At 46.0% G+C, this 27,729-nt stretch overlaps 1 protein-coding gene across 6 annotated transcripts in view; it reads right to left on the reverse strand.

Annotated features, from left to right (window-relative positions):
• PTPRM (protein tyrosine phosphatase receptor type M) overlaps window positions 1–27,729 on the reverse strand; it is an 801,865-nt gene that overhangs the window by 13,489 nt on the left and 760,647 nt on the right. For 4 of the 6 annotated variants that reach the window (XM_086682486.1, XM_086682492.1, XM_086682489.1 and 1 more), the window contains 9 exons: window positions 18,364–18,480; window positions 17,590–17,640; window positions 13,158–13,312; window positions 12,706–12,841; window positions 10,617–10,766; window positions 9,716–9,889; window positions 8,573–8,704; window positions 5,045–5,170; window positions 2,953–3,116 (listed from right to left, as the gene is read on the reverse strand). In XM_086682486.1, the coding sequence (XP_086538612.1) occupies window positions 2,953–3,116; window positions 5,045–5,170; window positions 8,573–8,704; window positions 9,716–9,889; window positions 10,617–10,766; window positions 12,706–12,841; window positions 13,158–13,312; window positions 17,590–17,640; window positions 18,364–18,480 (1,205 nt within the window). The remainder of the gene's footprint in view (window positions 1–2,952; window positions 3,117–5,044; window positions 5,171–8,572; window positions 8,705–9,715; window positions 9,890–10,616; window positions 10,767–12,705; window positions 12,842–13,157; window positions 13,313–17,589; window positions 17,641–18,363; window positions 18,481–27,729) is intronic. The other 2 variants (XM_086682490.1, XM_086682488.1) reach the window with 1 other exon arrangement.

Raw genomic sequence — 27,729 nt, forward strand, 5'->3', positions numbered from 1 at the left:
TGTAGCATGAGGAGGGAGACCAGGTATGCAGGCTGTTCCCCGTAGTACTGTGGGGTCTTAGTTGTAAATCAGGTGACCCTGAGGTGTGGCTCCATTCCTGGATTTTCTCTTCTGCTCCATTAGCCTACTTTCTGTCTTCGCACTGTTAGCCACACTGCTTTTCCCCCACCAGCTTTTCACCTGATGCTTTCAATAGTTCTTGATGACCATTGTCTACACCTGTATTTTCATGAAGGGTTACAAAATGGTGATATCTTAATTCTATCCATTTCTTCTGGCTTTATGAGCTGGAAGACGTATGAAGAAAAAACAACAACCCTGTTTGCTCACTGTGAGTATATGCATGGCTCAAGGAACCATTCCACTTGTAGCATGTGGAGGTCTGTTTCGGGCAGGGATTGCTCTGCCCACAGCCATTAGGAAGCACTACGTTATGCTGAATACAATATTCTTACCTCAGAAATGAACAGCAGAGAGCTTTTGTGGTTCAAAGCATTCTTTCCTGGGCTATATTGGAAGATACGAATTCAACTGAACTTTGTTTCTCACAACTAAAACAATCTTCATTTAGATTTATAAATCGAAACAATACACATTCTTACCAGGCATGGGTCTCATGCCCACCCGGATGCCAAGAGAGCCAGAGGCAGCCCCATGAGAACCAAGGGGACTTCAGGACTGGGAAGAATGTTTCCCAAGGAAAGATCAAGGTTCTTTGGGCTGGCAAGAGGGCAGAAACAATGGGATGCCTGCCGCCATGCACTATAAGGAACAGCCCGCTGTAGACATCATGGAGAAGGGCAATGCAATTGCTTAGTTTTGGGGTCACAGCTGGGCCTTGGGAGAGTATAGTGGGTGGCTGTCTATGAGGTGCAGTGATTTAAGGGGTTTGTATCTTCCCCTCAGGCCTGTCCTGGTGCCTCAACTTCCCCTGGTGTGACTTAGCCCTTTGGGTTACGGCACTGGCCCCTGTTAGAAAGCTACTAATCAAAGCGGGTGCCGTGTACGCATTATACTCCTAGTTCCAGATACTGGCCGACTCCAGACACAGAAATGGGTGTCTGCAGACTGTTTTGAGTTTTTCAAAAAACCTAATGGAAATAATACAAACCCTAACTAAAATGTCAGTTTTCCCTGCTGGGACTGTATCAACTCACACTGGTGACCCTCTGATCATATTCTGATCAGAAGCTCTATCTGCATTTAGAAGAAATAAATTGGGGGATGTGAGCTGTGACTCAATCCTCCTTGGCATTTTCTTGGTAGAGATGTTTTTTAATGAGCTGGATCCAGGAGAAGGAAGGGAAAAGTAAGCGGGCAGGACAAAGGATTGGAGGCTCTGGTCGAGGGTAAGTGTGAACAGGCTCATAAGACTCTTTCCAAGGGCATATCAGTTTCTGTAGGATGAAACTCTGCCACTTTTTTGACTCCTGGGAAGCAGGGCAGAGTTCTGGGGTGTCATGGACCCTCCTGGGCCCCTGGGGGGAGGGGCACGGCATGAGATACAGGCCTTGAGGGGAGAGTAACCGGGGTCCTTAGGCAAGCTTGTCATTTTAACTAGGGTTGGTCTTCCCAGAGTTAAACCTTGTTTCCCCTTCCGTTTGGGAGAGATCATACTGTGGGCTTGTAATGATACTCCCTTGAAAAGAGACATAAGCTTATAAGTTTCCACAAATTCTCTAAATACCTTCCCTAACTGCCATGACTTTCTAATTGCCTGCTCCATTAAGCCAATCCCAGCTGGCTGATTAGCTATATATCATCACCAATGAGAAAATGCAGGTGATGGTGCCCTGAAAAGCAAGGCAGTCTCTTTTCAGTGGCTCTCAACCTTGGCCACACACTGAAATAATCTGGCAGTCTGAAAAAACACAGCTGTCTGGGGCCCATCCTTAGGGATTTTGATGTGATTGCTTTGGGTATGGCCTGGGCATGGTTTTTTGTTTGTTTGTTTCATTGATTAAACATTTTTTTTACATTTATTTATTTTTGACAGAGAGAGACAGAGCATGAGTGGGGAAGGGGCAGAGAGAGAGGGACACACAGAATTCAAAGCAGGCTCCAGGCTCTGAGCTGTCAGCACAGAGACCGATGCGGGGCTCGAATTCATGAACCCTGAGATCATGACCTAAGCCAGAGTCGGATGCTTAATGGACTGAGCCACCCAGACGTCCCTGTTTTTGTGTTATAAAAGTCTCCCCAAATGATCCTCAATGTGCAGTCACAAATGGGATTCAATGCTCTGTAGCAGAGGTCTTCCCATTTGAGCACCCCCTAGAACTGCTGGTCTAGAGACCACACTTTGGAGATACGGGCTCTAGCCAAATCTTCCCTATACACACACACACACACACACATATTTATATTCTCAGGCAAAAACCAAGACATAAACAAAATTCAAAGACAATTCCTTTGAAAGACAGTTCCTTCGAAGCCTCTGGCATGATTTCCTATAGAATTACCAGCTAGTGTGCTGATACACCTGCTGTTTGCCACCACCAGTTTTGCCGAATCTGGGCGGGGTGTGGGGGGGCCTGATCTGTAACATCTGCTGACGTCAGTGTCGTAGATACTTCCACTGGGGTTGATTGCAAGTCACCAACAGTTTAACTACCAGCTCAGAAAACGCCCTAAACTTACCAATGGACTCTCAGGAGCTGGTAGAAGCCCAGTGAATCCACCCAGGTGTTTCTTTTTAAGGTGGGGGGGCGGATGACCACAAGGTCAGGGCTTATTTTTATAGCAGTGACACCCTATCCCAATGCAAAATGTGCACATATTGTTTTCTGGAAAGCAAACCGAATTCTTAACGAGGAGGCAGATCATCTCCATTCATCCAGACCTGCTTATTTCTTCTCCGTTTATAGAGAGGCAAGGGATGGTGAACCATGGGGGGGACAGCGGAACGCTGGCCTGGCCCTTCTTAGGTGCAGAGCCCTACTTAGCACTTACAAGCAGTGCACAACCGTGCGGCCTTCGCCCCCGTTGTATTCCTCCTGCCACTTGTCCACCTGGCGAATGAGCTTCAAGAAGGAGCGCTTGGACACCGGCGTGTCCCTGTACATGGGCCAGCCCAGGAACTGGAATTGCTGCACCATCCGGTATCCATCTTGGGGCTGCGGGGAATCAGGCAACAGTCAAGGAGGTGAAAGGACACAGGCATCATTTACTGGTGGCATTCCAGCAGGCTGAGTCCACCTGCTTGGACTTCTCAGCAAAGCAGGCCATTACTAAGGGAGAGGCCGGCCTATAAATAACGAAGGAAGCTTCCACTGGCCTGAAGCGTTAGGCGTTGTAACCCCGAGCCGTTATAAAAAAACAGGTGTTTTAAATGACAGGCCAGACAAATGAAAGCGAAGCAGAATGCTTACAGTTTTGCAAAAGCCAAGTGACAAATAACGTACAATGTGAACACTGACCTCACTGGGCAGTAAGGGGTAACATGGCTTTACTTTAATTGCAGGTAATTGGAGGGGAGAGAATAATTTATAATCTGGAGGTGTGTGTGAGCTCAGGGTGATAGAGGTTACATGGCGTTTCTTGCAAACACAACATGGTTTTGTGTATTGGTGTGAGTCTTGCTAAGATATCAATAGTCAATCTATCTTTAGTCATAATTAAATGGAACTGGAGTATTCAAAGAAAGTGTTAGAGAAGTGGCAGCGGTTTTAATCTGGCTGTGGTTAAATCACTTGGATCACATCTCCTGCAGCCTTTAGCACCTGTGACACGGGTGACTGGTCTTGCTCGCTGACACTTTCTTCACCCAGCTGGCCTTTCTCCACTCTCTGCCTTCTGTCTCAGTCTCCCTTCCTCCCAGACCTCTTGCTGATGGAAACCCCAGGCTGAGTCCTTGGGCCCCCTGTCTTCTCTCCCTCTCACCTGATGAGTTTATGCAGTCTTTCAAAACTCCAGTGAGTTGTCAAAGTCATCAACAAAGTCAACGTCATCAAAGTCACCAACATCTCTGGGTTGGGCCTCTTCTAAATGTCCCCCCTCATAGATCTGGGCCTATTTGACACTTCCTCTTAGGTACCTGATCGTCATCTCAAACCTGGCATGTTTCTGGACCTTCTCTCTAATGCGTGTCCCCCTACCCCAAACAGTCCCATTATCCCCACAGCCTTCCCAGCTTGGTTAATGTCAGTTCCAGTGGTCCATTTCTCAGGACCCAAATCTTGAGATCCACTCCTTATTCCCTGGGATTCAGCCTATTCCCAAATCCTGTAGGCTCTGCTGTCGGGATATATCAGCATCTCTCTGTCTCGGGTACCTCCACTGACTGCCTTCATCTTGTTGTCATTTCTTACTTGGATTATGATAATGGCTTCCTGATGGGTCTGTTCTCAACACAGAAGGTACAGTGCTCTTTTTAAAGGTAAGTTATATCATGGGATTCTTCTCTACTCAAAACCCTGTAACGGCTCCTTATTTCCTTTAGAGCAAAAGCCCAAATCCTAGAAGTGGCCTGTGAGGCCCTACGCAGTCTCTGTCTCCCACCGCCCCCCCCCAAACACTTGGCCACTTTCCTTCAAGGTGGATAACTCCATCAGCTAGTCTCACCTTGGCTTACTGTGCTTCAGCCATACCAGCCTCCTCACTGTTGCTGGACCTCACCAGACAAGGCCCTACCCCAGGGCCTTTGCACTGACCATCGCTTCTGCCTGTAAAGCAGTCTCCAAAGAGATCTGCATGGCTTCTCCCTCACTTTGGTTGGGTCTTTGCTCACACAGCACCTCTATTTAAAGACAGAGACTTGCTCTCCCTCCTGGCCCAAGTGCTTTCTACCTCTCCATTTTTTCCCTATAGCACTTATTGCTTCTAACATACTGTATTATAATATCTGTTATATCTATTATTTATTGTCTGTTTTCTCTCATTAGAATGTAAGCTCCATAATGTCAGGGAGCTTTGTTTTGTTCACAAACACCTAGAATGTATTCCAAACTCCTAAATGGTGACTGACCAAGTGGGCACTCTAAATGTTTGGTGAATGAGAAAATAATGAAACCAGAACATAAGTGAGGTTGGCTGCGATTCTTACTCTGGCTGCATTATAAATACGGAATATCCTGCTGATGATGTCTTCTTCTAAGTCAGCAGAAACAAATTCCACTTGGATGGGGCCATGTCTGTGAACTCCATTCTCTGGCCAGTACTGCGGACACAACTGAATTCAAAACACAGAAACACGAGGTTAATTATAGGAATAAACTGACTCCTAACAGTTCGGATGAAGTCACTACTGACATTCGCTAATTCTTAACACTTCTTTGATGCACGTTATTTTCTTTCCTTTCTCTCTTTTCCTCCCAGGAAGTAGACTTGAGGACTTTCTTGTTGGCTGATTCCTCAGCTCCACCTGTCCTCCTAGTACTTCCTTCATTTTCTCAGAAAGTATCTTTAAGCCACGAACCATTCTGCTTTCCAAAGAGGCCACATGGATGCTGTTCAACGCATCCCGTTGTAAGATCTCTTCTGCATTCGTGAAGGAACTTTTGTCAGGCCCTGGGGAGATGCCACTGGCTGCCATTACAAGAGCTAAGATACTTGAGAAGGTGCACACACCTGTTAACACCCATATCTCCATCCTCCCCCATGTGGGCTTGCTTTGTAACTTGTAATCACTTTTGGGAATAGGGCCATTCAGTGACAAGATACTGATAACAGTGTTGGGTTGCATGTTCATGCTCTGGTCCAACCCCTCCCAGCTCAGATCTAGAAAACCTGATATAAGAAGAGTCAATGCTTTGCTGTTTTATCTAGAGGTGGTTTTAGTTAAAATCACAAATTTCCTAGAGTCTCAAGGGCCAGGTATTGGTGACACCAGGTAACTAGAACTTTGTGTGAATGTGGCACACAAGTTAGCATGGAAGGAGGGATGCTGGGAAGGGGAGCTTATGAAAGAGGCACCTTCGTTTGCTATGACCCCACAGAAGTATTAAGCTTGCAGATAGGTGGGGAGACCACCTCCCGTGACGTTTCCCTCTCACAGACCTTTCCTAAAGCCTTGAGACGCTACTAGGCCTTTAAAGTCTGGAATTAAACTTCTTTTGGGACTTGGTATCCAGTGATGTTTCGGGGAGCAGAGTTAAACTTTTATCTTTCGGATTTACATGAAGGACAAATGGCTTGTGGGGAGCCCAGAGGCAATTACTTCAATATTTTACAAGTGGTTTCTACTGGGCCAAGCGCAGATGAAAAACGTATCTCATTTTAAGCAGAATGATGTACCACAAAAGGAGAATCCACTCATCGAATTTCCTTGTTTGGATGACTTTTATTTTCCAAAGTATCTAAAAGCTCATCGTCAAAGGTTGCGAAGGTTGATGAACGCCCAAGACCGCAAGATAGTTTTCAGTTCACAGTGGGGCAATGGCAGCGCAGTCTCTATTACAAATAAGGTGAAGGCTTGAACTTTACGATCGAGAGTGAGCGTCGGTTACCTAAGCGTACTTCCTACCTTAGCTGCGTCTGCAGTATTTTAAAAATCACATTTATTTATTTTAAACTAAGGCTTCTGTAAAATGCTCCCTTCCTCCCCAGCACTTGCTGGTGACAAATTCTAAAACTGCCGTGTCAAATGATAGCATGCTGATGCTTAGTTTCTCTTTGTACCCAAGGGTAACCACTGCGAAAATTAACGAGTATCGTGATGGGAAGCCGAGATGGTAGTAAAAGTCCTAACATGCATATTTGAACTGTTCTGCCCATTTCTTCCTTCGGACTGAGTTAGCTTTACTTTCTGCTTGCTCTCTCAGTTCAAGCCCTGATCAGAGCTCATCACTCACACCAGAGAAACATGAATGGCCCGGGCCGGTGCGTGGTTCTTGGCACAATACATTCTGCACTCAGCCCAAGTAAACCGTGTAGAAAATGGCTTAAATGGTGCATAACACGTCCATGAACCGGACCTATAAATACTTAAAATAGTTGAGTGCTATTCTCGTACGACTGCAAAGACTTTAAGTTCAAATGCTCAGTTTAGTGTTCTCTAAATGACTATGTCCCAGGAGCCCCTTCTTCTCACTCTGAAAATCAGCTCTGTCTGCCGAGCGGAACTGGACTCTGTCTCCCCTACCAGGGTCGGCCGAGGCTTGGTTTGAATCCAGACAGTTCGAGCTTAGCATGCAGCTTCAGAATTCCAATACAGTCGTTCAAGAAGAACTTGTGGAAATTACTCATGTCTGGTTCACTAATAGGAACCCCCCCCCCCCCCAGTTTATCACCACATGTCAGGATTCACATTAGGGGGAAAGAATGATTCTGAAGAGGGAATAGTCCCTTGTCCTGTAACACTCTTTCACTGAATCTTGAATTAGTGAAATTTAAGCCGTGGCATTGTGAGTTAGAAGATCAGGATCCCTGGTGCTATTTTGAGTTGGGTCTTTGAAGTTCCCTGAACTGTGGTCTGCTTGTCTTTAAAAAGTGGCTGCATTCTCTCTTTGGGAGGGGATCACTGTGGAAGACTTCTGAAATATTTAAGCTTCTTAAGCAAAAAGGACTAGATAAGGACAAGGATGATCGTTATTATTTCATCCACTAGCTCTCAGGCGAGAACCCTAACAATATAGTGTAGGGCCTCACACACAATTAAAAACATTACAGAATCGAAATGAGTGTCCGTGGAATTTATGGCCAATTGATGACAATAAAATGGATTTTAGGAAGGAAAATTCTTGTCCAGTTTGGATGCCAAAATACTTCTGACCTCTTTTTTTTCTTTTTTAAGCTGGTCTCTACCAGATAGAAAATTAATTCCGTTTCAGAACACGTTTATTCTTAAAACACGAGAAGTCCACAGGTCCCATAATGCCCTCTGTCACGGTGGTTAAGTGGGAGACTGGTGTCGCTGTACCTGAACAGGATAAATTCAGCTCCTAAAGGGACACTGTGCCAATGCTCGCCTGACAAGTCCCTTTAAGGGAATGTTTCTGACCCCATTACTAGTACCCAGTCGTTACTGTCCTGTTCTTTCTCTTTTGGTGTATAAGGAAAACAGCTATGGGAAAGCTCCATGTATCATTCTGAGCTTCTCTTATGTTCGAGTCCCAGTTTTGTTTCTTTTTAATATCTTTACCCAAGTGTTGACAAAAGTCATTTTCGTCCCTTAAAATCACCGTCACCCTGCCATGACGATCTCCACCTGCAGGCTCCAGGTGAGCCTTGCCAGGAAGTACATGGATCCTCCCGGGGCTAAGAGCTGGGCTCGTGCTGCTGTGCTCCCTGCTTTGCTGCCTCCGCTTGGTTGCAGGTGTTACGATATCCCCACCCCCAGCAGCTCTGACTCCGCCCATTACCTGTATCTCTCTCTACTTGGAATTTCCATCCTCGGGGAACAGCGAATTTCTGACCCTGTCTTTCCCTGTCACTTCCACCATCTATGATCTCTATCTGGTTTTTCAGTTTCCGACAACTTTTGGCCCCGTCCCTAATTCCGTCTGCTTTTGACGTTTGTGTTTCAGCTCCCGCTCCCAACCCTCACCTGGCGTTTGCGAGCTGGCACGGGGGCCTGTGCTTCGCAGTGTGCAAGCAGAACGAACAGAAATTTGACCCTGGGCTTGAGTCTCACCTGGGCAGGATCCACATCATTTAGCATAACCACAGACGTGCAGTGATAATCCAGGACCAGTCTCCAGAAGTCTTTCACCGTGTTTGGCAAAGGATGCTGGGTGACTATAAAAGCCGAAGGCTGTTTATAGCTCTGCAAACGCAAACAAGAAAGATCCAGATATACCCAGGAAAGTGTGAAGGGAGGAAGCTTCCGTTATCTTGTGCACGTGGAGGCTTGTGACACAGGACACCGGACACATTTAACAGCTGCTGAATCCCAGCATCACTGTCAACACCAAAACAGACTAAATATAAACTTATCTGCGGAATGATAATGACAACATATTCTCACTTTGATACCCAGAAAACATAATAAGTATCTCTTATAATTTTTTTGCTGTATCTGCTAGAAAGGCAATATCGGCCCTATCCGTGATTATTTTAATGCAGAACGTTTACTTTACAAAATATGCACAATCAAAATACTTCTACTTTTCCTAAAATCTGTTCGAGTGTCATTTATACATGTGACGGTGTTACTTATTCCTGCCACAGAAGGGTCCACATGGCTTTTACAGCTCTGGAGAGCTTCAAGTGAGTTTAAGTACCTTTTTACTGCTATCGCACCCGTGGAATTAGAGTTTCCATATTAGCCCCGCAAATATCCATTTACTTTTCCCATCGGTTGAATCGCAAATGTTCATTCAGTTAGAAGTAAACAGACTGACAGGAAGTAATGAGTTGTGTGCTATCTATCCCGACAGACCATTTTTCCCCCATGTTAATTACTGCCTAAATTAGGAGGAAAGGGAATGAAAATAATGCTGCAAACCGTGTTATCCCACTTCACTGCCTTAGAGACTTAATAGCTGTCTCTTGCTCTCCGGCCAGCGGGTTAAAAATTTAAGTGCTCAGAGAGTACCTGGGGCATGTTTCATTTGTCAGTACTTCCCGGCTGGTGGTCTCCGAGAGACCGAGAATGTCGCCCCCAACGCAGAAACACACGTGGAATCTGAAACGTGCTGTTGGGAAAACAGCGTGTGTCTTACAAGCAAGCAAACGAGGGCCAACGAGTCGAAGGAGAAGACCCAGGCCCCGCTCGGCCATGCTCCCCTTGAGGAACGGCTTCCCGTTTCCTTCGGGGCAGGGCAGGCAGGCTTACGTCCATGAGGGCCGCGTTGATGTAGTTGCTACTCTCCCCGTCGATGGTGATGAGGAAAGGCAGGCAGCGGTCCGGGGGCAGGATGTCCATGCAGCGGTTCTTCTCATGGTTCCGGGGCAGAAGCGCGATGCTGCAGTCTTCCACCCGCAGTGTGGGCGTCACCATGTTCAGGGTCTACACGATAGCACACAGGCACATGGGGAAGCGAACGCTGGACGGCACACCGTCTCACCTTCAGACTTCAAGTTTCCTGCAGCTGACTACCACACAGACGCTCCCTGCCCCCTATTCAGACAGTTCGGTGTTTACTTCTCTTCTCTCCCCTTGGATCTGGTCCACAGACAGCACCCATCAGATATAAGGGCCACCATGAATCTGCTGGAGTACGTGCCGTCTGGTCTGACTAGGGCGAGACATCTGGGTGCTTGGGAGTAAGGGGTTGGATACGGTTTGACTTAGAGTCAGGTACACTTGGACTGGACGTGGATATGAGGACGGCCACAAAGAACTCTTGCCCAGCAAGTGCCGCGAGCGCATCTTGCCTGGTTTGGCTGCACCCACGTTACCCTGTAGGACCGCCTGGCAAAGGGGAGAGATTGCTAGGCCAGGGGTTCTCAACCGGCTCACTTTGCTCCCAGGGGCCACTAGCAATGTCTGCACACGTTTCTGGTTGTCACGACTGGTGTGGTGGAGGTCTCCTGGCACCCAGTGGGTAGAAGCCACGGGTTCTGCTAAACATCCTATAGGACAGCACCCGCAACAAGGAATTACCCGGCCCCAAATGTCCATAATGCTGAGGGTGAGAAGCTCTGTGTTGGCTCAAGGGTCCCAGACTTGACTTTGAGATACTTCTGAAGGAGCAAAGTCATAGGCATCTGCCTCTCCCTTTCGCATGACTTACCCGGAACTCCTCTTTAATCTGGCTGGAGTTAGTCTGTGGATCCAATTTGTTCATGTCATAATACAGAGACCTAACTTGGGAAGCAGGGACGGAGGTGTCTCCACAAAGACAGGCTTCCAGGATGGCATCATGGATAAACACATACTGCTCCTGGAGAAGCAAAGGGGATTAGTTAGGAATGGAGAAACCAAGGTAGGTCAGGAGAACTAGAGAGGAAGGGAGGATAGCCTCCCACGGACAAGATAATGTGACAGCGGTCCATCATGTACAATGCATTCCTGGCACAGGGACACCAGGTGTAAGGACCTGACTGCTCCGTGACTGGGGGGGGGGGGGGGTTGGTCCCGGGACCAGCAGTGCTGATGCCCACGTGGGATGGCCAACATGTTACTGACTGGCCATGTGTGGAGCGTCACAGGAAGAAGAGACACAAGGGCTCAACACAGAAGCATGAAACAGACTGATCAGAGCCGCTCAGACACTGATAAATACCAGAGCAAGCACGATCATGCCAGAGTAGCTGTGGCTTAACTACCTCTGTAATTCTGATTCCACGAGTTTAGAACTCAGTATTTCAGGTGAGCAAATGAGCAGATTCTTACCTGTATATAATGAAAGGAGGAATTTGCTAACCAAATCAACAGTGCAAAGAAGGTCCAGGACGACTTGGTAGCACTATTGAAAAATAAATAGTTCTGAGCACTTAAAACTACTTGTTTTGAAACATTAATGTGATAATGACAAAAGTCTTTGTGTGTCCCGAGAAGAGTTTTTGATGTATGTACAAGTCCACAGCTTACAAACTCTAATTCTGAATGGGCACTGACTTTCCCTATAATAAATCAGCAAAGGTTTACAATATTTATTATTCATCTTTAATTACGTGAGATGTGAAAAGAGTTTATTTTTTACTTTAATTTCTATCAAGAACTAGGACTCTTTTTTATGTTTATTTCTGAGAGAGAGAGAGGGGAGAGAGAGAGAGAGAGAGAGAGAGAGAGAAAGCACAGAAGCTGGGAAGGGGCAAAGAGAGAGGGAGACACAGAATCTGAAGCAGGCTCCAGACTCTGAGCTGTCAGTACAGAGCCCAATGTGGGGCTCGAACCCATGAACCATGAGATCATGACCTGAGCTGAAGTCTGACATTCAACTGACTGAGCCACCTAGGCGCCCCAATAACTAGGACTCTTAATTCTCAAAAACAACACCTCAGAAACGGATCAAGAGAGACAGGGGATGTGGCAACATTTAATCAGTTGTAAAATCCATTAAAAAATACATTATTATCTCTAAAGCTAGGAATCCCTCTACTAAAGAAAAAAAAGACCATGAAAGCATTTAGAGTTTTTGCTATTTTTATTTAGGCTATTTGAAAAAGGAATTAGGTTTTTGTAAACTTTAAACGGGTGGCTTTTGTAAACTTTAATGCAATATCTAAATGGAAGGGAATCTTATTTATTCTTCATTCTGCTGGTCTACTGTGGGTGTAATGCCTACTTAAAACAAGCAAATATCAACTAAGACTATGAATTCTTTCTCTCAAACACTTAAATTCCTGACACACCTTGAATTCTAATTTATTGAGGTCCCAGTCAGTATAGAGTATTTCTACAAAACACGCAAACTCCCATGATGCCAAGCCACTGGGCAGAATTTTTAGGGACAGTAGGAGAGGAATGAAATGTACAGAGATTACCCTTAAGCCATTTGGCAAATGCCTGGCTATTCTCAGGAGTGGTCTTGCTCTGGTTACCAGCTAGTTTAAAAGACATAATAAAAAGAAATAGTACTGAATCCCTGAAGCTTAATGTAGAGACTCTACTGGGGCCCTTGATACAGAAGTGGGGGCTAATTTAGGCTTCTGGCTGCAGATTCTATTCCCCGGGAGAAGCCCTGGCCTTTTTTGTTTATGAAAGGAGAAGAAAAAGAAGGAAGGGAGGGAGGAAAGAGAGCGCCAGGTGTATGACTTTTTCTTACGGGGACTTTTGGAGACAGAATTGCCGGAGTTTCTTCCCCCCTCGGCTCTGGGAGGTGGGGTGCAGGAGGCACGGGGGACCAGACCCCGAGGATGGGCGGGGCGCAGCCGTACCTCTGTCTGCACCATGTTCACTCTCCGTGACCGCAGCTCCCGGACGCAGTTATAGATGTCCACCACGCCTTCCCTTTCCGCCATGTCCAACATGATATCGATGACGATGAAGCAGCCGGTCCTCCCCGCACCAGCACTGAGTGAAAAGAGGGCTCTGTCAGCTGAGGAAAAGGGATCCCTGTGCTTCTCCTTCTTTTACATCTTTACTATGGTGGAAGTCACATAACATGAAATGAACCACGGGAAGGAGTACAGATCCGTGGCATTTAGCACCCTCACCATGTATCACCTCTATTCAGTTCCGACCATCGCTTCTCGGCCTTTTGGCTAAGATCAAGTGTAGTTCCGACCACCACCTCTATCGAGTTCCAAAAACGTTGTCATCACCCCAAAGGGGACCCCACGGGCTGCCCACTGCACTCCCCCGGAGAGGCTCCGGGCCCTCGGCTTACCTGCAGTGCACCACCAACGGGCCTGCGTTGGGCGGGCTCTTGGATTTGACCTGCCGGACGAACCCCAGAAGCCCTGTGGCATGATAGGGGACCCCGTGATCTGGCCAGCCAGTGAAGTGAAACTGTCTGATCTCTCGGATTTCATGAACACCTCTCTGCCGTCAGTCGGTCAGCACAGCAAGGAAGAGAACAAAGGAAAACAAATGGTGAGCGACTGGGAGCGTCCGGTACCCTTAAACAGTCAGTGGGCCTAGGGCCAGGAAGCTGTGCCTTGTGGGGAAGAAGGTCATTCTTAGCTGTAACACACACCTGGAAAGCCTTATTGTAGGCAGGGGGATGCTCGTGGGGGCGAAAGGGAGGTGATGTTTGGGGAAGGCGCTAATTTACAGGTGCAACCACAGCAGATGGATGCATCTCTGGTTCCTTGAAATTCCTTTCTACAAAGTAGGCTCTGTTCACAGTTTGTGTCACTACGGTGTGAAGTGCAAGTCCACAGGGATAGAGAGGCACAGAGCAGGGACCTGAAGGACACCAAAGGTACTTGTGTGCTCAAGACCAGCTCCTGAATGCAGGAGGTTTGTTTAGCTCTTCCGTGTGCTGGTATGTCTTTGTACCGGGTGCCCGCCGCTGTGGGTGCACAGAGAACGTCACTGGAAGAATGAGCGAGGACCACTTTCCAACTGGATAGGCCAGAGAACTCATTTCCATTTGCACCTCAAGTTTGTGAGGTTTCTGACTGGGGCAAACATTTAATCCACGCATCCAATCACCAACAATCTGAGTGAATGAAATGCTTCAGGCATGACTCAAGATGCTGGGGTCACAGAGATGTGAAGACAGCGCCTCCTGCCTTCGAGTGGCCATGACAGTTGGCTTGTGGGAAAAAGGGAGGGTGTCTGGAAATCAAAAGGCATTTTGGCTGCAATTCTATGTTAGATCAGTAAACTGAAAAAGGTGGGTTGACTCCAAGTGAACTGAAGGGAGACAGAAAGAAAAAGACTCTGTCTTTTTTTTTTTAATTTACTCTTGTTTTGAAAATAATAAAGTTGATTTAGATGCATCAATTTTTTTCTAACTATGAACCTACGTATTAAGGTTCTGTTGTAAAACAAAAATCTGTTTTTTCTGTTTTTTTTTTTAATGTTTATTTATTTTTGAGAGAGACAGAGACAGAATGCGAGTGGGTTAGGGGCAGAGAGAGAGGGAGACACAGAATCAGAAGCAGGCTCCAGGCTCTGAGCTGTCAGGACAGAACCCGACGCGGGGCTCGAACTCACGAGCCGTGAGATCATGACCTGAACAGAAGTCGGACGCTCAACCTACGGAGCCACCCAGGCGCCCCAACAAAAATCTGTTTTGAAAACAAAAATTGCTTCCAGAATCAAGGCTGGATTGTAAATCCGGGATCAAATAAGAGACGAGGTCTCTTGATGACCTCGTCTCTTAGTTGATGACCACTTACTGAATACCATCTCTGTGTTGGGCCCTGAGTTTCGTTTTCTTGTATCTTAACGTTAAATACCCACTAACCTTGTCACACTCACCATTGGTCACTGTTCACACATACTTAGCAAGCAGAGAAGAAATTCAGAATTTCTAATGTGTTCGGAAAGACTAAAAGAGGCAAGCAATTACAGGTTTTAAAAGAAGACTTGTATGCTGTCAAGGTGTTCCCATGTCTCAGTTTAGTAACCCACAAATGCTGAAGCTTTCCTTCTCTTTGAAAATTATGCTATTCTTTAATGGAGTTTAAGCATTAAGGAATTAATTAAACCATCAGGGATTCAGAAATGAAAATCAACAATGTCATCTACTGAATATGCCCTGTGACTTGGAGCGCCTGGGTGGCTCAGTCGGTTGAGCGTCTGACTTCGGCTCAGGTCGTGATCTCGCAGTTCGTGAGTTCGAGCCTTGCGTCGGGCTCTGTGCTGTCAGAGCCTGGATCCTGCTGCAGATTCTGTGTCTCCCTCTCTCTGCCCCTTCCCCGCTCATGTTCTGTCTCTGTCTCTCAAAAATGAATAAATGTTAAAAAAAAAAAAAAATCTAAATATGCCCTGTGGCTCCAGAGTAGTATCACTCAGTGGTTGGGAGCCTACATCTCTTATTACTGAAACCATGTAATCTGCACCAGTCCCCAGATCTCTACCAGAAGACAAATGGTTGAGCCTGTATCACCCACCAAACCCCTTAGAAAGGCCCCTTGGGCTTTACATGTGACGACTGGGGCAGGGGTGGTCCCATGAAATGGGAAAGCCTATAATATACATGTATTTATTCCAAAGAGGACAAGAGGGCCTTTATTTCTCCCATACATGGTTTATTTTTAGTTTTTGAGATCTTCTCTTCCTAACTTTGCTAAATTTCAGCTCCAGCATCCTCCAAGTCTGGAACCCCAGCCAGCAGGAGATGGGCCCCCCAACTGATCTATGACTCATTTTCTGAGCCAGGCAAATGCTAGTTTCTTGGATACAGAAAACATTTTCCTTAAATAAACCTCTACCCTCTAATATGTTTACTATTGACAAGATTAGCAAAGGTGATTGCTTCTGAGCCAGCTCTCATTCTTGTTGATCGACGTGGCAATTTCTCCATTTGCTGCTTTGTAATATATTTTGGGGGGAAAAATTACCAAAGGTGATCACTGATGGCAGCCAATATCCCAACTTTGTATCAGTTATATTTTTTTGTTTACTTTTCGTTATAACAAGGATTAATGTTACATAAAATATAAATGATATTTACTTCCTTTTCCACGTAAATACAATAGGAAGGAAGAACCCAAGACGTAATAGTGCCTAGCCCAAAGGGGGTGCTTAAGAAATATTTGTGGAATGAATGAATCACCAACTACATGTTCTGTGTGTAGCAGGTCAAACAGCAGGGCAGTATTCCTACTGCCTTCTCTGAGTTCCAGGCATCTCCCGGGTAGAGAGACTTTGGTGGCCATTGTCAACCTCCTTTCTGCCAGGATGGTCAGGGCAGGGCATAGATTCACCCAGCAGCCTAGATCCACGAGACTTTTGAGCTGTCTTCCTCCTGACAGAATGGCAACTTTGTTATTTAAAATCTATTTAGCTTTGAGTCATCAGCTGCAGGAGAAAGGAAAGATGACAATCCCATGCATAACGAGAACTCTTCAGTTTCAAATTGCAATTGTCTGCTAGTTTTGCAGAGTAGAGCCCAGATCCATTTTTCACCTTGGGTCCCTTGATGCAAAATACTCTCAAAATAGAATCAGAACTGCAGGCCTCTCAAAGTACATGCTTGACTGTTTTTTTTTTTTTTTTCCTTCTTCTTCTTCTTTCTCTTCTAATGAGAAAGTTTAAAATCTACAAGAAATGATCCACAGAAGTACTAATGATTTGTTTTCCTTAACGATTTCAATTGCCCAGTTAGAAAATCACTAACATGTCATTTTGATTTCTCCCAAATCCTTAATAAGCTCCTCATCCTTCCCTTCCTTCCACTGATTCTCTGCTGGTTGTCTGATGACGAAAATAACTGGGTATTTCAGAAACATTTCTGTGCAGCTGGGAATGTAGGGGAGTACAATAAGAGGTTAAAAAAAGAGCAAAGAAACAAACAAACCCTTCCTTTAGCAACAGAGATGCATTTTCAGCTTATTAGAGAGCCCACTATTGTTCAAAGAGCTCCATGTTTAAGTGATGGCTTTGGATGATTTTTTTTTTAAAGAAAAAAATATCGAGGGTCTTTTATCACTATCTGTTTTAATGCAGTTATTCATGAGTGCTCTTGCCAAGAGCCATACAAAAATCCTCCATGTTTTTTTTTCCGATCCTGCCTAAGAAGGAAAAAAAAAAAACAACCCGACATCAAAGCGTGAGGTTCAGAACTTGAAGAACTGAGTCAACCAGAACTCCACATTCTTTGAAGTCTCCAAGCCTCCTGCCTGCTTATTAAAAAAGACAGGCTAAGGAAAAGAAAATGCTAAATAGTATGAGAAACAGATTAAAATAAACTAAAGTCTTTTCAGCCTTGTGATTCTATGACAAATACGGATTTGAAAACCGGGATGGGTAGTTCAAAACATCAGGGTAAATTAGCCGAAAAGCAGATGTGGCAATTTCCTTGATTTTCCAAAAAGGGTCTCGTTAATCTAAAAAGTGCACTTAGATGCGACGAAAATTAGAGTAAGGAGGAAGGCCAAGGGCCAACTGCCCAGCGGTGTACTTTTAGCCCAGGTCCTCCCAGGCCACCTGCTGTTATTAAATCAGAACAAACTTTCACTGAACAAATCCGTGACAAAACTGTTACTTCCGGCGCAGGGCTCGGTTAGGGACAACCAGCTCTTGATGGAGAAGTCTGAGGACCTCTGAGACAAAACTGTGTGTCCCCTTCACCAAAGGCAAGATGAGGACTGGAAGGCAGAATGTTTCTCAGCCACATCACCTCCACTCTCCCCACAGCCTACCTGTGCCACTTCTGTGGATGGACTGCAGTTTGCTTCACTTCCGGCCCCTCCCTATGTCAGCAGAAAGAGGGGGAATAAGGAAATTCCCTGTTATGCCCTACAGTGCTTCCCAGAGAAGAGGCCCCATCCATGCACATGGGATGAGGCAGAGTAGAGCCATAGCACAGCATTCACGACCCAACACCAGCAAGTACAAAGGCTAAAACCAGTATGACAGTGAGGATGAATGAAGGGGCTGGTTCATGCAACACGTCCCACGTCTACTTATGTTTCCAGGTAGGTCACTTCCGCTTGGAAGATCCAACAGTCCACACGGAACTGTAGGCTTGAAAAGCCTCAAGGAAGCAGGGGGGCGGGCAGCAGGGGGGGTGGTTCCAGGAGGGGTTAGGACCTGTGTCTCAGCACTGATACTAACTCACTACTGGGAAACCCATATGGACGTACGACATGAGGGACATTTATCAAACTGTGAACAAAGAAAGAGCGATGGGCCGAACAATATCAACCAGGTTAAATGGAAGAGGGAGATAGACAGATCGGCGTTATCTTTTGATTTGGTAGCAAAACATAGATTCTTATGAAATGGGCATGATTCGCTTCAAAGATGGAACTGAGCTATTATAGAATCCAAAGGCAAGATGCAATCTTGAGAAATCACTAGATAGAGCCTACCTGCATTCAGGTGTGACCAGGTATAAATTATCCTAGAGAAGTTAATGAGGCTAGCACCACTAACATCTGACCATAGCTTTTCAAAGTAGTGGGAAAACTTACCTTTTCAACAGCAAACGTTCTTATCACATATTCTGCCAGTAGTTCTGTTTCTATTAGGGTCACTTTAATGTCTTTATATATCTCTGTGTCATCTGGCCAGTATTTGCAGCATTTGACCTTTAGAAAACACAAAGGAAATGAAGGCTTTAGGGTTGTCTTCCTTTTTTTTTTTTTTTTTTTTCCTGTTCTGTTTTCTTTTTTGGAGTTCCCCAAATGATGGGCCACAGTATGACGTACGGGATAAAATTTGCACAGGAAAACAAAAGTTAAGTTGTCCACCTAAGAACAAGGTTTATTTTTTTTTAGATCATCTGTGCTTCTTTTCTTACCCCAGAAGAAAACGAAGTTTGAGTTCTAAGAGTAGTAAAGCCTAGGAAGATCATCTAAAGTTAACAAGTTATATTTATACTGCAAATATCCCAGGTACCGTGACCATTAATTTCCTGTTTATCTCTATTCAGGGAAGCGCCTGGAAAAATAAACGGTAAAAGGTAGTTTACAGCATTTTTTAGCTCCTCTGAATTTAAAATTCCTTTTAGGTCAGAAGTTCCCTGAACATTTTTGAGGAGGCGTGCGCAGGAAAGAGACGACTGTAAAGATTAGAGATTTTTCTTTTTCCTGAAGAAGAAAGTCACTATGTGGTTTTCCCAAGTTAAAATTACACATTCATTTTAATCTAAGTAAATTCTATATCCAAAACTTGGTAAAATATGAGCCGTCTTTCCATATTACCAGAAGCCTGTAATCTAAAGGTATTTCAGGTGGAAGAAATTTGTTGGACTTGGCCCCTTCTAGAAATTGATTTTTCATCCTGTAGCTCTCCCAGAGCTCATGGAAGCCTGGAAGAAGAGCAGGAGGCTGGGCCAGGCCAAGGGGGCTGTCCCTGGAGCTCTGTCCTTAGCCTTTTGCAATTCTGTCCTGAATTCCCGACAGCTTTCATCCATTCCTGTCGCTGTTCCTTCGTGGATGACTTCTGTACCTCTGGCCCTGTTTCTCCAAGTACTGAATTCAATTTCAAACTTGTCTTGTGGGCACTTCCCATGGAGGTCCTGCCAGCACCGCCACAAAGGCAATGTGTCCAAAAGAGGATCCCTGGTCCCCCATCAGCTGTCCTCCACTGACTCCCCAGGTCAACGACACTATGATTTCTGTAGTTACCCAGGCACAAAACCTGCCTATTCCTTCTCCAAAACCAACGGCCAAGTCTAAGAGGATTTTTGAATTCTCTCTCCAATATGTTTTCTGACTTTTTGTTCCCTCTGTCACAATCTTAGTTCAGGCTCTGGTACTTCCTACGTGGACACTCTCCCCATACCAACCCAGAAGAACCTTTCCAAAGTGTAATCCCAGTGGCATTCACTCGCTCTGCTCAAGAAGCTTCTATTTCCAATGACTGCCCGTGAAATTAAACAGAAATGAAATTTAGCCCGGTATGTAAGGACCTTTTATTTATTTGGCCACAATGAACATTTTCTGCTATATCTTTTACTACTGTCCTTTTTACCACCATATGTTTGATGTCTAAAGACAAATGGTTTGCCCAGATCCCAGCTACTCATCCCATTCCTTCTGCTTGGACTATCCTCCCATTCGTACCCTCCCAGCTGAAGATTCTATCCATTCTTCAGAGTACATCTCAAATGCCACACCCCTTCAAAGTGTTTCCTCTAAAGATGTGAGCTCCCGGACCTCTCTCTCTTCTTGATCCTCTGATAAAGCGTGCAAAGGGTGTTCAATTGCTTATTTTTGCAAGTCCTGCAAAATCTGCCATTGTATCCCCTACGTGCTAAACTAGATCCATGTAGAATTGATCTCATGGAGCAAATCATAGGATCAGCGTAGGAAGGAAAATCCCAGATTGGGAGAGTTTACAAACAGAAGTGTGGGCTGAGATGGCCTTTTCCAGAATGCCAAGCACCTTGGTATACTCATGTTTCAAGTGCGGGACAGGAGTGGTCATTATCTTAGCTGCTTCCTCAGGAAACTTTCAGGCAGCTGATTCAGTTCAGTTCTACGTAAGCTTTATTAGCTTTACTTGGCAAGATGTAAGCCAGACATGTTCAGGGCTGGGGACACAGTGGAGTGTTAAGGCAAAGACAGTCCCTGTCCTCATTAAATTTTTAGTCTTCTTTGGGAGTCTTTTTTTTTTCCTCCTGGCAACATTATCTGTGACTTTATAAACTATAGATATAAGTATTATGGCTTATATATAATATGCCAAAGATTTACATTATGATGCCTTTGCTGCATTTAAAATACTCCAGAATAACAGGGATAATTTCTCCAGTTCCTCTCCTACACGTAAAGTGAATCTGGGCAGACCATGCATATTTGCGGTGATGTCTAATTTGACGGCAACCCTAATTTTGCATACTGAACACACAATTACTTCACAGTGCTTCACAGTGCTAATGAACAAAGACACTTATAAGGTATGTACGGGGGGGGGTCCCTTCTATATTGGGAGACTTGCTTTACCCTTTTGTGATTCCAGTTACGCAAGCCAAACGCAGTGGATAGCTACAAATGGAGTATGTATGTGCACTTCTAAAATTAAAGTTTTCGATGTTATGAACGTATAATTTAAAAAAATACCTACGTATTTCTCTGAAAATTACAAGAGAATAAAAACACTCACACCTGCATCCTATGTGTACTGGGTGTATCTTATCTAATAAAGACGCCTTGTTTGAATGCAATCGATGTAGGACATATCGCAAGGTCATCTTGCATTTTAGTCCCTTATCCTCCCCATCTAAAGATTTTCAACAGATACGGGTGCCAGGGGCTTCAACACCTTGGAGGCGGGGACACCAAAAGCCCCTGCAATGTACTGAAGGCTTAGCGTTTCTTTTTGGGACCGTTCTTCCGATTCCCTCGGGCGAGCTGGGGTTCCACAGGGAACGTCACCCCTATGTGCCCTCTGTGGCAGGCTCTGCCTGCTCTCCCCTCCACATCCCCTGTGCCTCCCATCCCCCTCTCCCCCCGCCCCCACCGGTCAGATGCAGCCGGGGCGCCCCACGCGTCTGCGGCAGGAAGCGGTCCTGGGGGCCAGGAGGTGGCCCTGGGGCTCTGGCTACAGCGGCGCCCCCCCAGGGACAAGTGCCGCTGCCTTCCAGGTGACCCGTGAGAGACCCCGGCAGCTCTGAGTGCTCCCCACGCTAACTCCGCGCCACATGCATCACACCACCCGTGACTAGCAGAAAGGAAGCCTTGGGGTTGCTTCCTTCCAGAAGGCATTACGGGCAGAGCTTCGTCCTGTGCGGAGCCACCTGGCTGGGCGGGCCCAGAAGAGGCCCACGAGCCATTTCGAATCCCGCCCTCTCCATCTCATCTCCCGCAATATCCTGAAATGGCTTGCCACATCTGTTTTTAGCCTACTAAAAACCTTTCTAAATTGGGTTCCTTTTAGTGCCTTTTTCCCTGCTTGGACTGGTGTCAAGTTATTATTTTGCTACCAAAAAAAAAAAAAAAAAAAGGTAAGAGGAAGGTATGCTTTTCTAGATGCAGCCTTTCCATGCCTGGGGAAATCTGGGGCCTGAGTCACCTCCTGGCCTCTAGGGTCTGCATACAGAGATGTTAGGCCCAATGGTTTGAGGGGCACCTGTTGGCGCCCAGGGACCGCAGAACCAGATGCTTCTTTCCTCTGATCTCTCGCCAGGCTTGGCTGCCTTTTGCAGCGGGCGCTACCTGCCCAGCTTCTAGGACAGGCTGTGCCTCCCATGCACTCCGATTATGGAAGGCAACAGTCTCCATCGTGGAAAGCAAGGCTCTGATCAGGCTCGTCTAATTACCTGGGCGCCCCAGGGCTGGTTCCACCGGGTTATCAACCAGGCATCAGCCTCTGGGCGCTGCTGCCTGCCCATCACCAGGGAGAGCTGCGGGGGTGCAGGAGGAAATCTCTGCCTCCAAGATGATGTGGGCGTGTCTTTGTTGGCTTTAAAATTCACAAACATGAAACAGGACAGAAAGCAGAATAGTTCCGGCATTTCTAACTGCCTAAAATAAAGAAAAAAAATCTTCGAAGCTGATCATTTTCAACCAGCAGCCCAGATGATCCCATATACAGTCAAGTCAAAGGACCCCTAGGGGTTTTATGCTCCTTAGGCTGGCAGCGCATTACCATTACCGACGGGGCATCCTGACATCTCTTGAGCAGGTTCTCAAACTTCAGCAGGCAATGGAATGCCCTGGAGGGCTTGTTAAAACAAGCAGGGCGCCACCCCAGTTTCTGATTCAGTGTGGGGCCCCAGAATTTGCATTTCAGACCAGCTCCCAGGTGGTGCTGCCGGCCTGTGGACCACACACCGAGTAGCCGGATTCGGACAACAGGCAAGTTGACTGCAGAGTCTGGCTCTCATTAAGGCTGATATGGGGCTGGCTAAGGACTCAAGTTTGCTCCACCTTTGGCTCTTCGTCTGTAAAGAGGGGATGATTTCAGTTCCTATGTCAGTCATTCGAAGATTAAGGGAGGGATTGCCAAATTTGTCTGCACATTAGAATCACTTTAGAGGGTGGTTATTAAATTCCAGAGCCCAGGCCGTGCTCTGTGCCAATTAAATCATTATTTCTGGGGTGAGACAGAGGCATTAGTTCCTTGTAGCTTCCCAGGCGACTCCCAAGTGCAGAGAAGTTTGGCAACCACTGTATTAAGGGATATAATGTAGTTAAAACATCTGTTCCAGTGATGTTTCATTCAAATAATGGATATTCTTCTTTTCTTCTTCTTCTTCTTTTAAAGTTTATTTATTTATTTTGGAGAGAGAGAGAAAGAGAGAGAGAGAGAGGCAGAGAGAGAGGAGAGACAGAGGATCCCAAGCAGGCTCTGCACGGTCAGCACAGAGCCCAACGTAGGGCTTGAACTCACGAACCGTGAGCCGAAATCAAGAGTCGGACACTCAACTGACTGAGCCACCCAGGCAGCCCTTTTCATTATTAAGTGATAATTTTGTGATCTGGACTACAGGTGATCACGGGACTTCAGAGGGCAAGAAGTCCACAAAAAGTCTAGAGAGGTGAAGTGGGTTCTCCAGAGAAGGAAGAAGGAAAACGCTTTGACATGTGTGCCTGGTTTCTGAGGGGAAAACAAAACCAGTAGAGATTCCAGTGCTTCCTTTACTGTTCTTTCCCTGCAAATAATATTCTGGGGACCAGGAGGATTGGGGAGCAGTCCAGTCTTCCACGAGGGTGGTTTGATGAACTCTCAACAGAATTTAGGAAATGGTGTCTGTGATTTGCAGGGAGGAGATTCCTATCCAATAGAGCTGGGAGGAGTCCCAGAGAGAGCCAGCTTCCAAACACTCATTTTCAAGACCATTACAGCTGCCGCACAGAAGGCTTTCATGCTTGGATTTCAGCACTGGAAATCACTGCGTTCTCCTGACTGCGGCTGCACAGAGTGGCTCAGGGGAGGGCAAGCGACTGGCCAGAGAGAGAGAGAGCCAGCACGGGTCAGGGCCGGCCTTCCTCCTGTCCTCTTCATTCCTTCCATTTCTCCTCTCCGAAAATAAAGACACAGAAGAAAGGCAGGCACAGGGAGGGCTAGGGACTTGCTCCAGGAAGTGAGCTAGATGGGCGGCGGGCGAGGGAGAGGCTGCAGACCCAGGCGCTGGCCCCAGGTTCAAGGCTCTCTGTGCGGAAGGAACTCAAAGTGGATTATAATTTCTGCCAGGTCTGGCTTCAGGAACCGATACCAAGTGGAAAGCAATAATTTTAGCTACCTTGCCTCATCAGGAGCAAGAGAGGGTATGCTGGGCGGGTGCTGGGGGCTGGAGGGAAGAACAGAAACCATTGCTCATTTTTATCCAGGATCACAAACTGCTGTGTTTCTGCTGGTGCCTTCTGTACCACCAACCCTAGCAGCTGGCAGGAAGGAGCCTGGGGCAGAATGGGAAGGTCTATTTACGTGCACTGTGCATGGGTCCCAGGACTCGTTTTGCTAAGAAACTCATGAGTAAGAAGGCTTATGGAATTGAATGTGAGCTCTTAAACTGGGGGCACCATAGTGTGATCTAATAAACACATCTGTAAAGGGGTAGAAGAGAAGAAAAAGAAAAAGTCACTGTTTAAAGTTTTCATTTGTCAAGAGGTTTTCAATAGCCTTTTTTTTTAAAAAAAAAAAAAAAAAAAACAACAACACAAGAGCCATCCAAAGACAGAACGACCAGAGTCCTATGTTCAGGGCCAGCTGAGTACAGCTCTGATAGAGATCTGGGATAGCAAGAGCTAGAACACTGCTACAAGCACAGTTACCAAAAAGAGCCCTAGCCAAGAACAGCTGGCAGCCAAGATCCCAAGAGAACAGATTTATTATGACCCCTCCCCCAATTTTATATAGTGCTCTCACAGCAATAAAAACATTCATTCATTTAAATACCCTGAAAATACAGATTGCTTAGGTCTCCGTGTGATGGAGTCATATAGACATATAGACAAGCTTTATTTTTCTTGCCAGTGAGCTTGTGGTGTCGTAGCCAGTGACTTACGCTCTGGGAGCCCCAGTTGTCTCCCATGGAAAAGAAGACAATAGCACTGATTTCTTAGGGAGGTTGGGAAGATCACCTGAGATAATACATATCAATACTTTGCACAAGTACCTGGCTCATAAGAGGGTCTCTACTTCCTAGTTCCTAGTTCCAGACCTGCTTCCTATGGCCCTGGGGCTTCCCTTGGGCAACATCCTTGAAAACCGTTTGGAAACTGGCACTAGATCGTGAACTTCTGGAGGTCGGGAAAGTTTGAATTTGAGAAAAGCACTTCACAGCCTGAGCAAATCCCCCTTTCACGCCTTCAAGCTCCTGTTGAACTCCCCTCCCCACCCGCAAAGCTTCTGGCTTTCTATCTGGTTTGCCAACCACACCGATTAATTAATGTTGCATACACTGCCTATAATGACGCACAAGGCCACACCCATGTCCGTAACGTTTGTTTTCACCAACTGCAAAGAAACGCATGGGCTGATGTGACTCTTGTGGCATTTTAAATGTCCACTTGTGGACCACCTGAGGAATCTGTCTTGTCCCTTTTCTCTCTACTTCATGTGGATGAATAGCGTCCTAGATCTAGAGTCCAGCTAGACCAGTAAGCATCAGCTCTACATATATCCAGACGGCTTGTCCTCATCTTATTCAGTAGATCTGGCTTTGACTTTTAGCTATTCCCCGAATGTAAGTCCTCCCGCCATAGGAGGGACATTCCCCACTGCTAAGGACAACAGAAAGAGCGGGTCACATACTCTAAAGATCATTCTGAAAGATGAGTTTCAGAAACCTTTTAAGCAATGATAACATCACGTGCGTATCTATATCTACATCTGCATCTATATTTATATCTATGTATCTCCCGAGGCGATATTTCTTAGAGTGAAATCTGATATATTTTTTGAGAAAAAGAATCCATATTTTTGTCTCTCATTGGGAGTCTTCATTTGTACCAGGGTAACAATTTAGATCTACACGGGACTTCTCAGTTCATAAAGTTTTCTAACTGTTGACTTGGTGCGAGTCGCAAAAAGAGCTCTGGCTAGACCATACGGAGGTTACCATCATTCTAAGTTCTAGAATGATCTGATTGCATGCCACCTTGCACTAATTTTGTGGGGCCATAGCATTATCTCTATTTTATGAATGCATAATCTGAAGCTTGGAGATATGAAAAGATGGACTTAAAAATTTAGGTGGTCGACACTGTGCCTTCGATGTAGCCAAGCCTGTGTCTGAGCTCACGACAGTGGCATCTAGGCTGTCCTGCCAATCATCCAGACAGTCTCAAAAGCCCATGATGAGCAGAACCCAAACCAGGCATCGCTGGGGTAAAGAGAGGAATGAGCTATGGTTCTAATGCTTGTTAAGAGACAGGTATGTAAATTACAAATCTGACTCTGACTCACAGCAGAATGAGAGGCAAGCTTAGTAGTCATGGATACATTCCCCAGAGCCAACTGTTTGGGTTCAAAGCCTGGCCTCTTTTTTTCGGCTGTGTGACCGTTGGCATGTTACCAAACCTCTCTGTGGCTCTGTTTCTCCCTTTGTAAAATGGGGATAATAATAAAGTTTTATCAAGATTAACTAGATTCTTGTTTGTAAAGCTCTGAGAACATGCTTGGCACAAGTGAGTGTTTGTGAAAATTAACAAATAAAAACTGCTATTGGGAGTCAGAGGAAAGAATATTAATTCTAAAGGAAGAGATTCAAACCTGTACAAGGGAGACTACATCACAGATGAGAACAGAAAGATGAAGTTCAGTTTCCATAGGTGGACGGACTAGGGAAGGCGTTCCAAATGGTGAAAGTTGGCAGAGGCATCTCCAGGAAGCCTGAGTGGTCCGGAGTCCCTGTCGGGCTGGCGGGAGGGGGTGGTGGTGCCCGGAAGGATGGGATTCTCCCAACAGCAGTAAGGACAGTTCCCGTTTCATGGTCTCCAGTTGTTCTGACACTGTCCTGGCTAACTTTGGTGCGATGATTTAAAATAACAGAAATGGTGTAGGGATAGAAGGTGTGTATTCGAGCAGTGGAGGAGAATGCAGAAAATGGATTTCTGCAGGACCCACATTTTTAAAGGGTACTTAGTCCCTTTGTGTGAGCGTGCATAATCACTGGAACCACCTCGGGGCTCTGTGCAGCCGAGCCAGCTGCCGTGCAGGGTGGACTGCTAAGCGCAGAGTGCAAGCCGGACGTTGGGATGCATGTATGAGTGGGTTGGGTACAGGGGAGCTAGGGACAGGTGATCGCCCAGGTTCACGTGTCACGCATCTCTGTCACCAGCCGCTGGGTAGACAGCGGACAGTGGCCTGCAGAAGCCAGATGGGGTGATCACCGTAACGGATGCACCTCAGGGTTCCTAGAGCAGGTGAGCTCAGGGACTTGGCCAGATGCCTCTCCTAGGCTCCCAGGATGTGACGTCTTGGGACTAGTTACAGACCAGAAATGTTCTTGAAAACACACCCATACACACATTCTGTTAGGCAGAGGTATCTAACATTTTATTTTTAAGGACCACTGATAAAAAAGGCTTTTCTAACCTCTCTTGAAAAATATATTTAATGATGACACAGCATAGTGTAATGGCAAGAGGCCCAGTTGGCATGCAGGAGGGCTTGGGGCTAATTCTAGCTGTATTACAATCTAGCTGTGTGACCCTGTGAAAGTCACAGGAACATCCTGGTCCTCGGTTTCCTTATTTGCGGAAGAAGGTAAGTAGATTACACGACTGTTAAAATGATCTCAAGTCTGAGAATGATCCAATTACATGACTCTAGAATGAGTTTCTTTGGAAGCCACATTGCATTAGTGGTCAAGAGTGTGGTTCTGGAGTTCCAGTCGTGAACTGACAGTTACCAGCTGTGGAACTTTGGGCCAGTTTCTTAAC

Source organism: Puma concolor, chromosome D3 (assembly GCF_028749965.1).
Source record: "Puma concolor isolate L17-30 chromosome D3, mPumCon1.1.hap2, whole genome shotgun sequence".
Classification (NCBI taxonomy): Eukaryota; Metazoa; Chordata; class Mammalia; order Carnivora; family Felidae; genus Puma; species Puma concolor.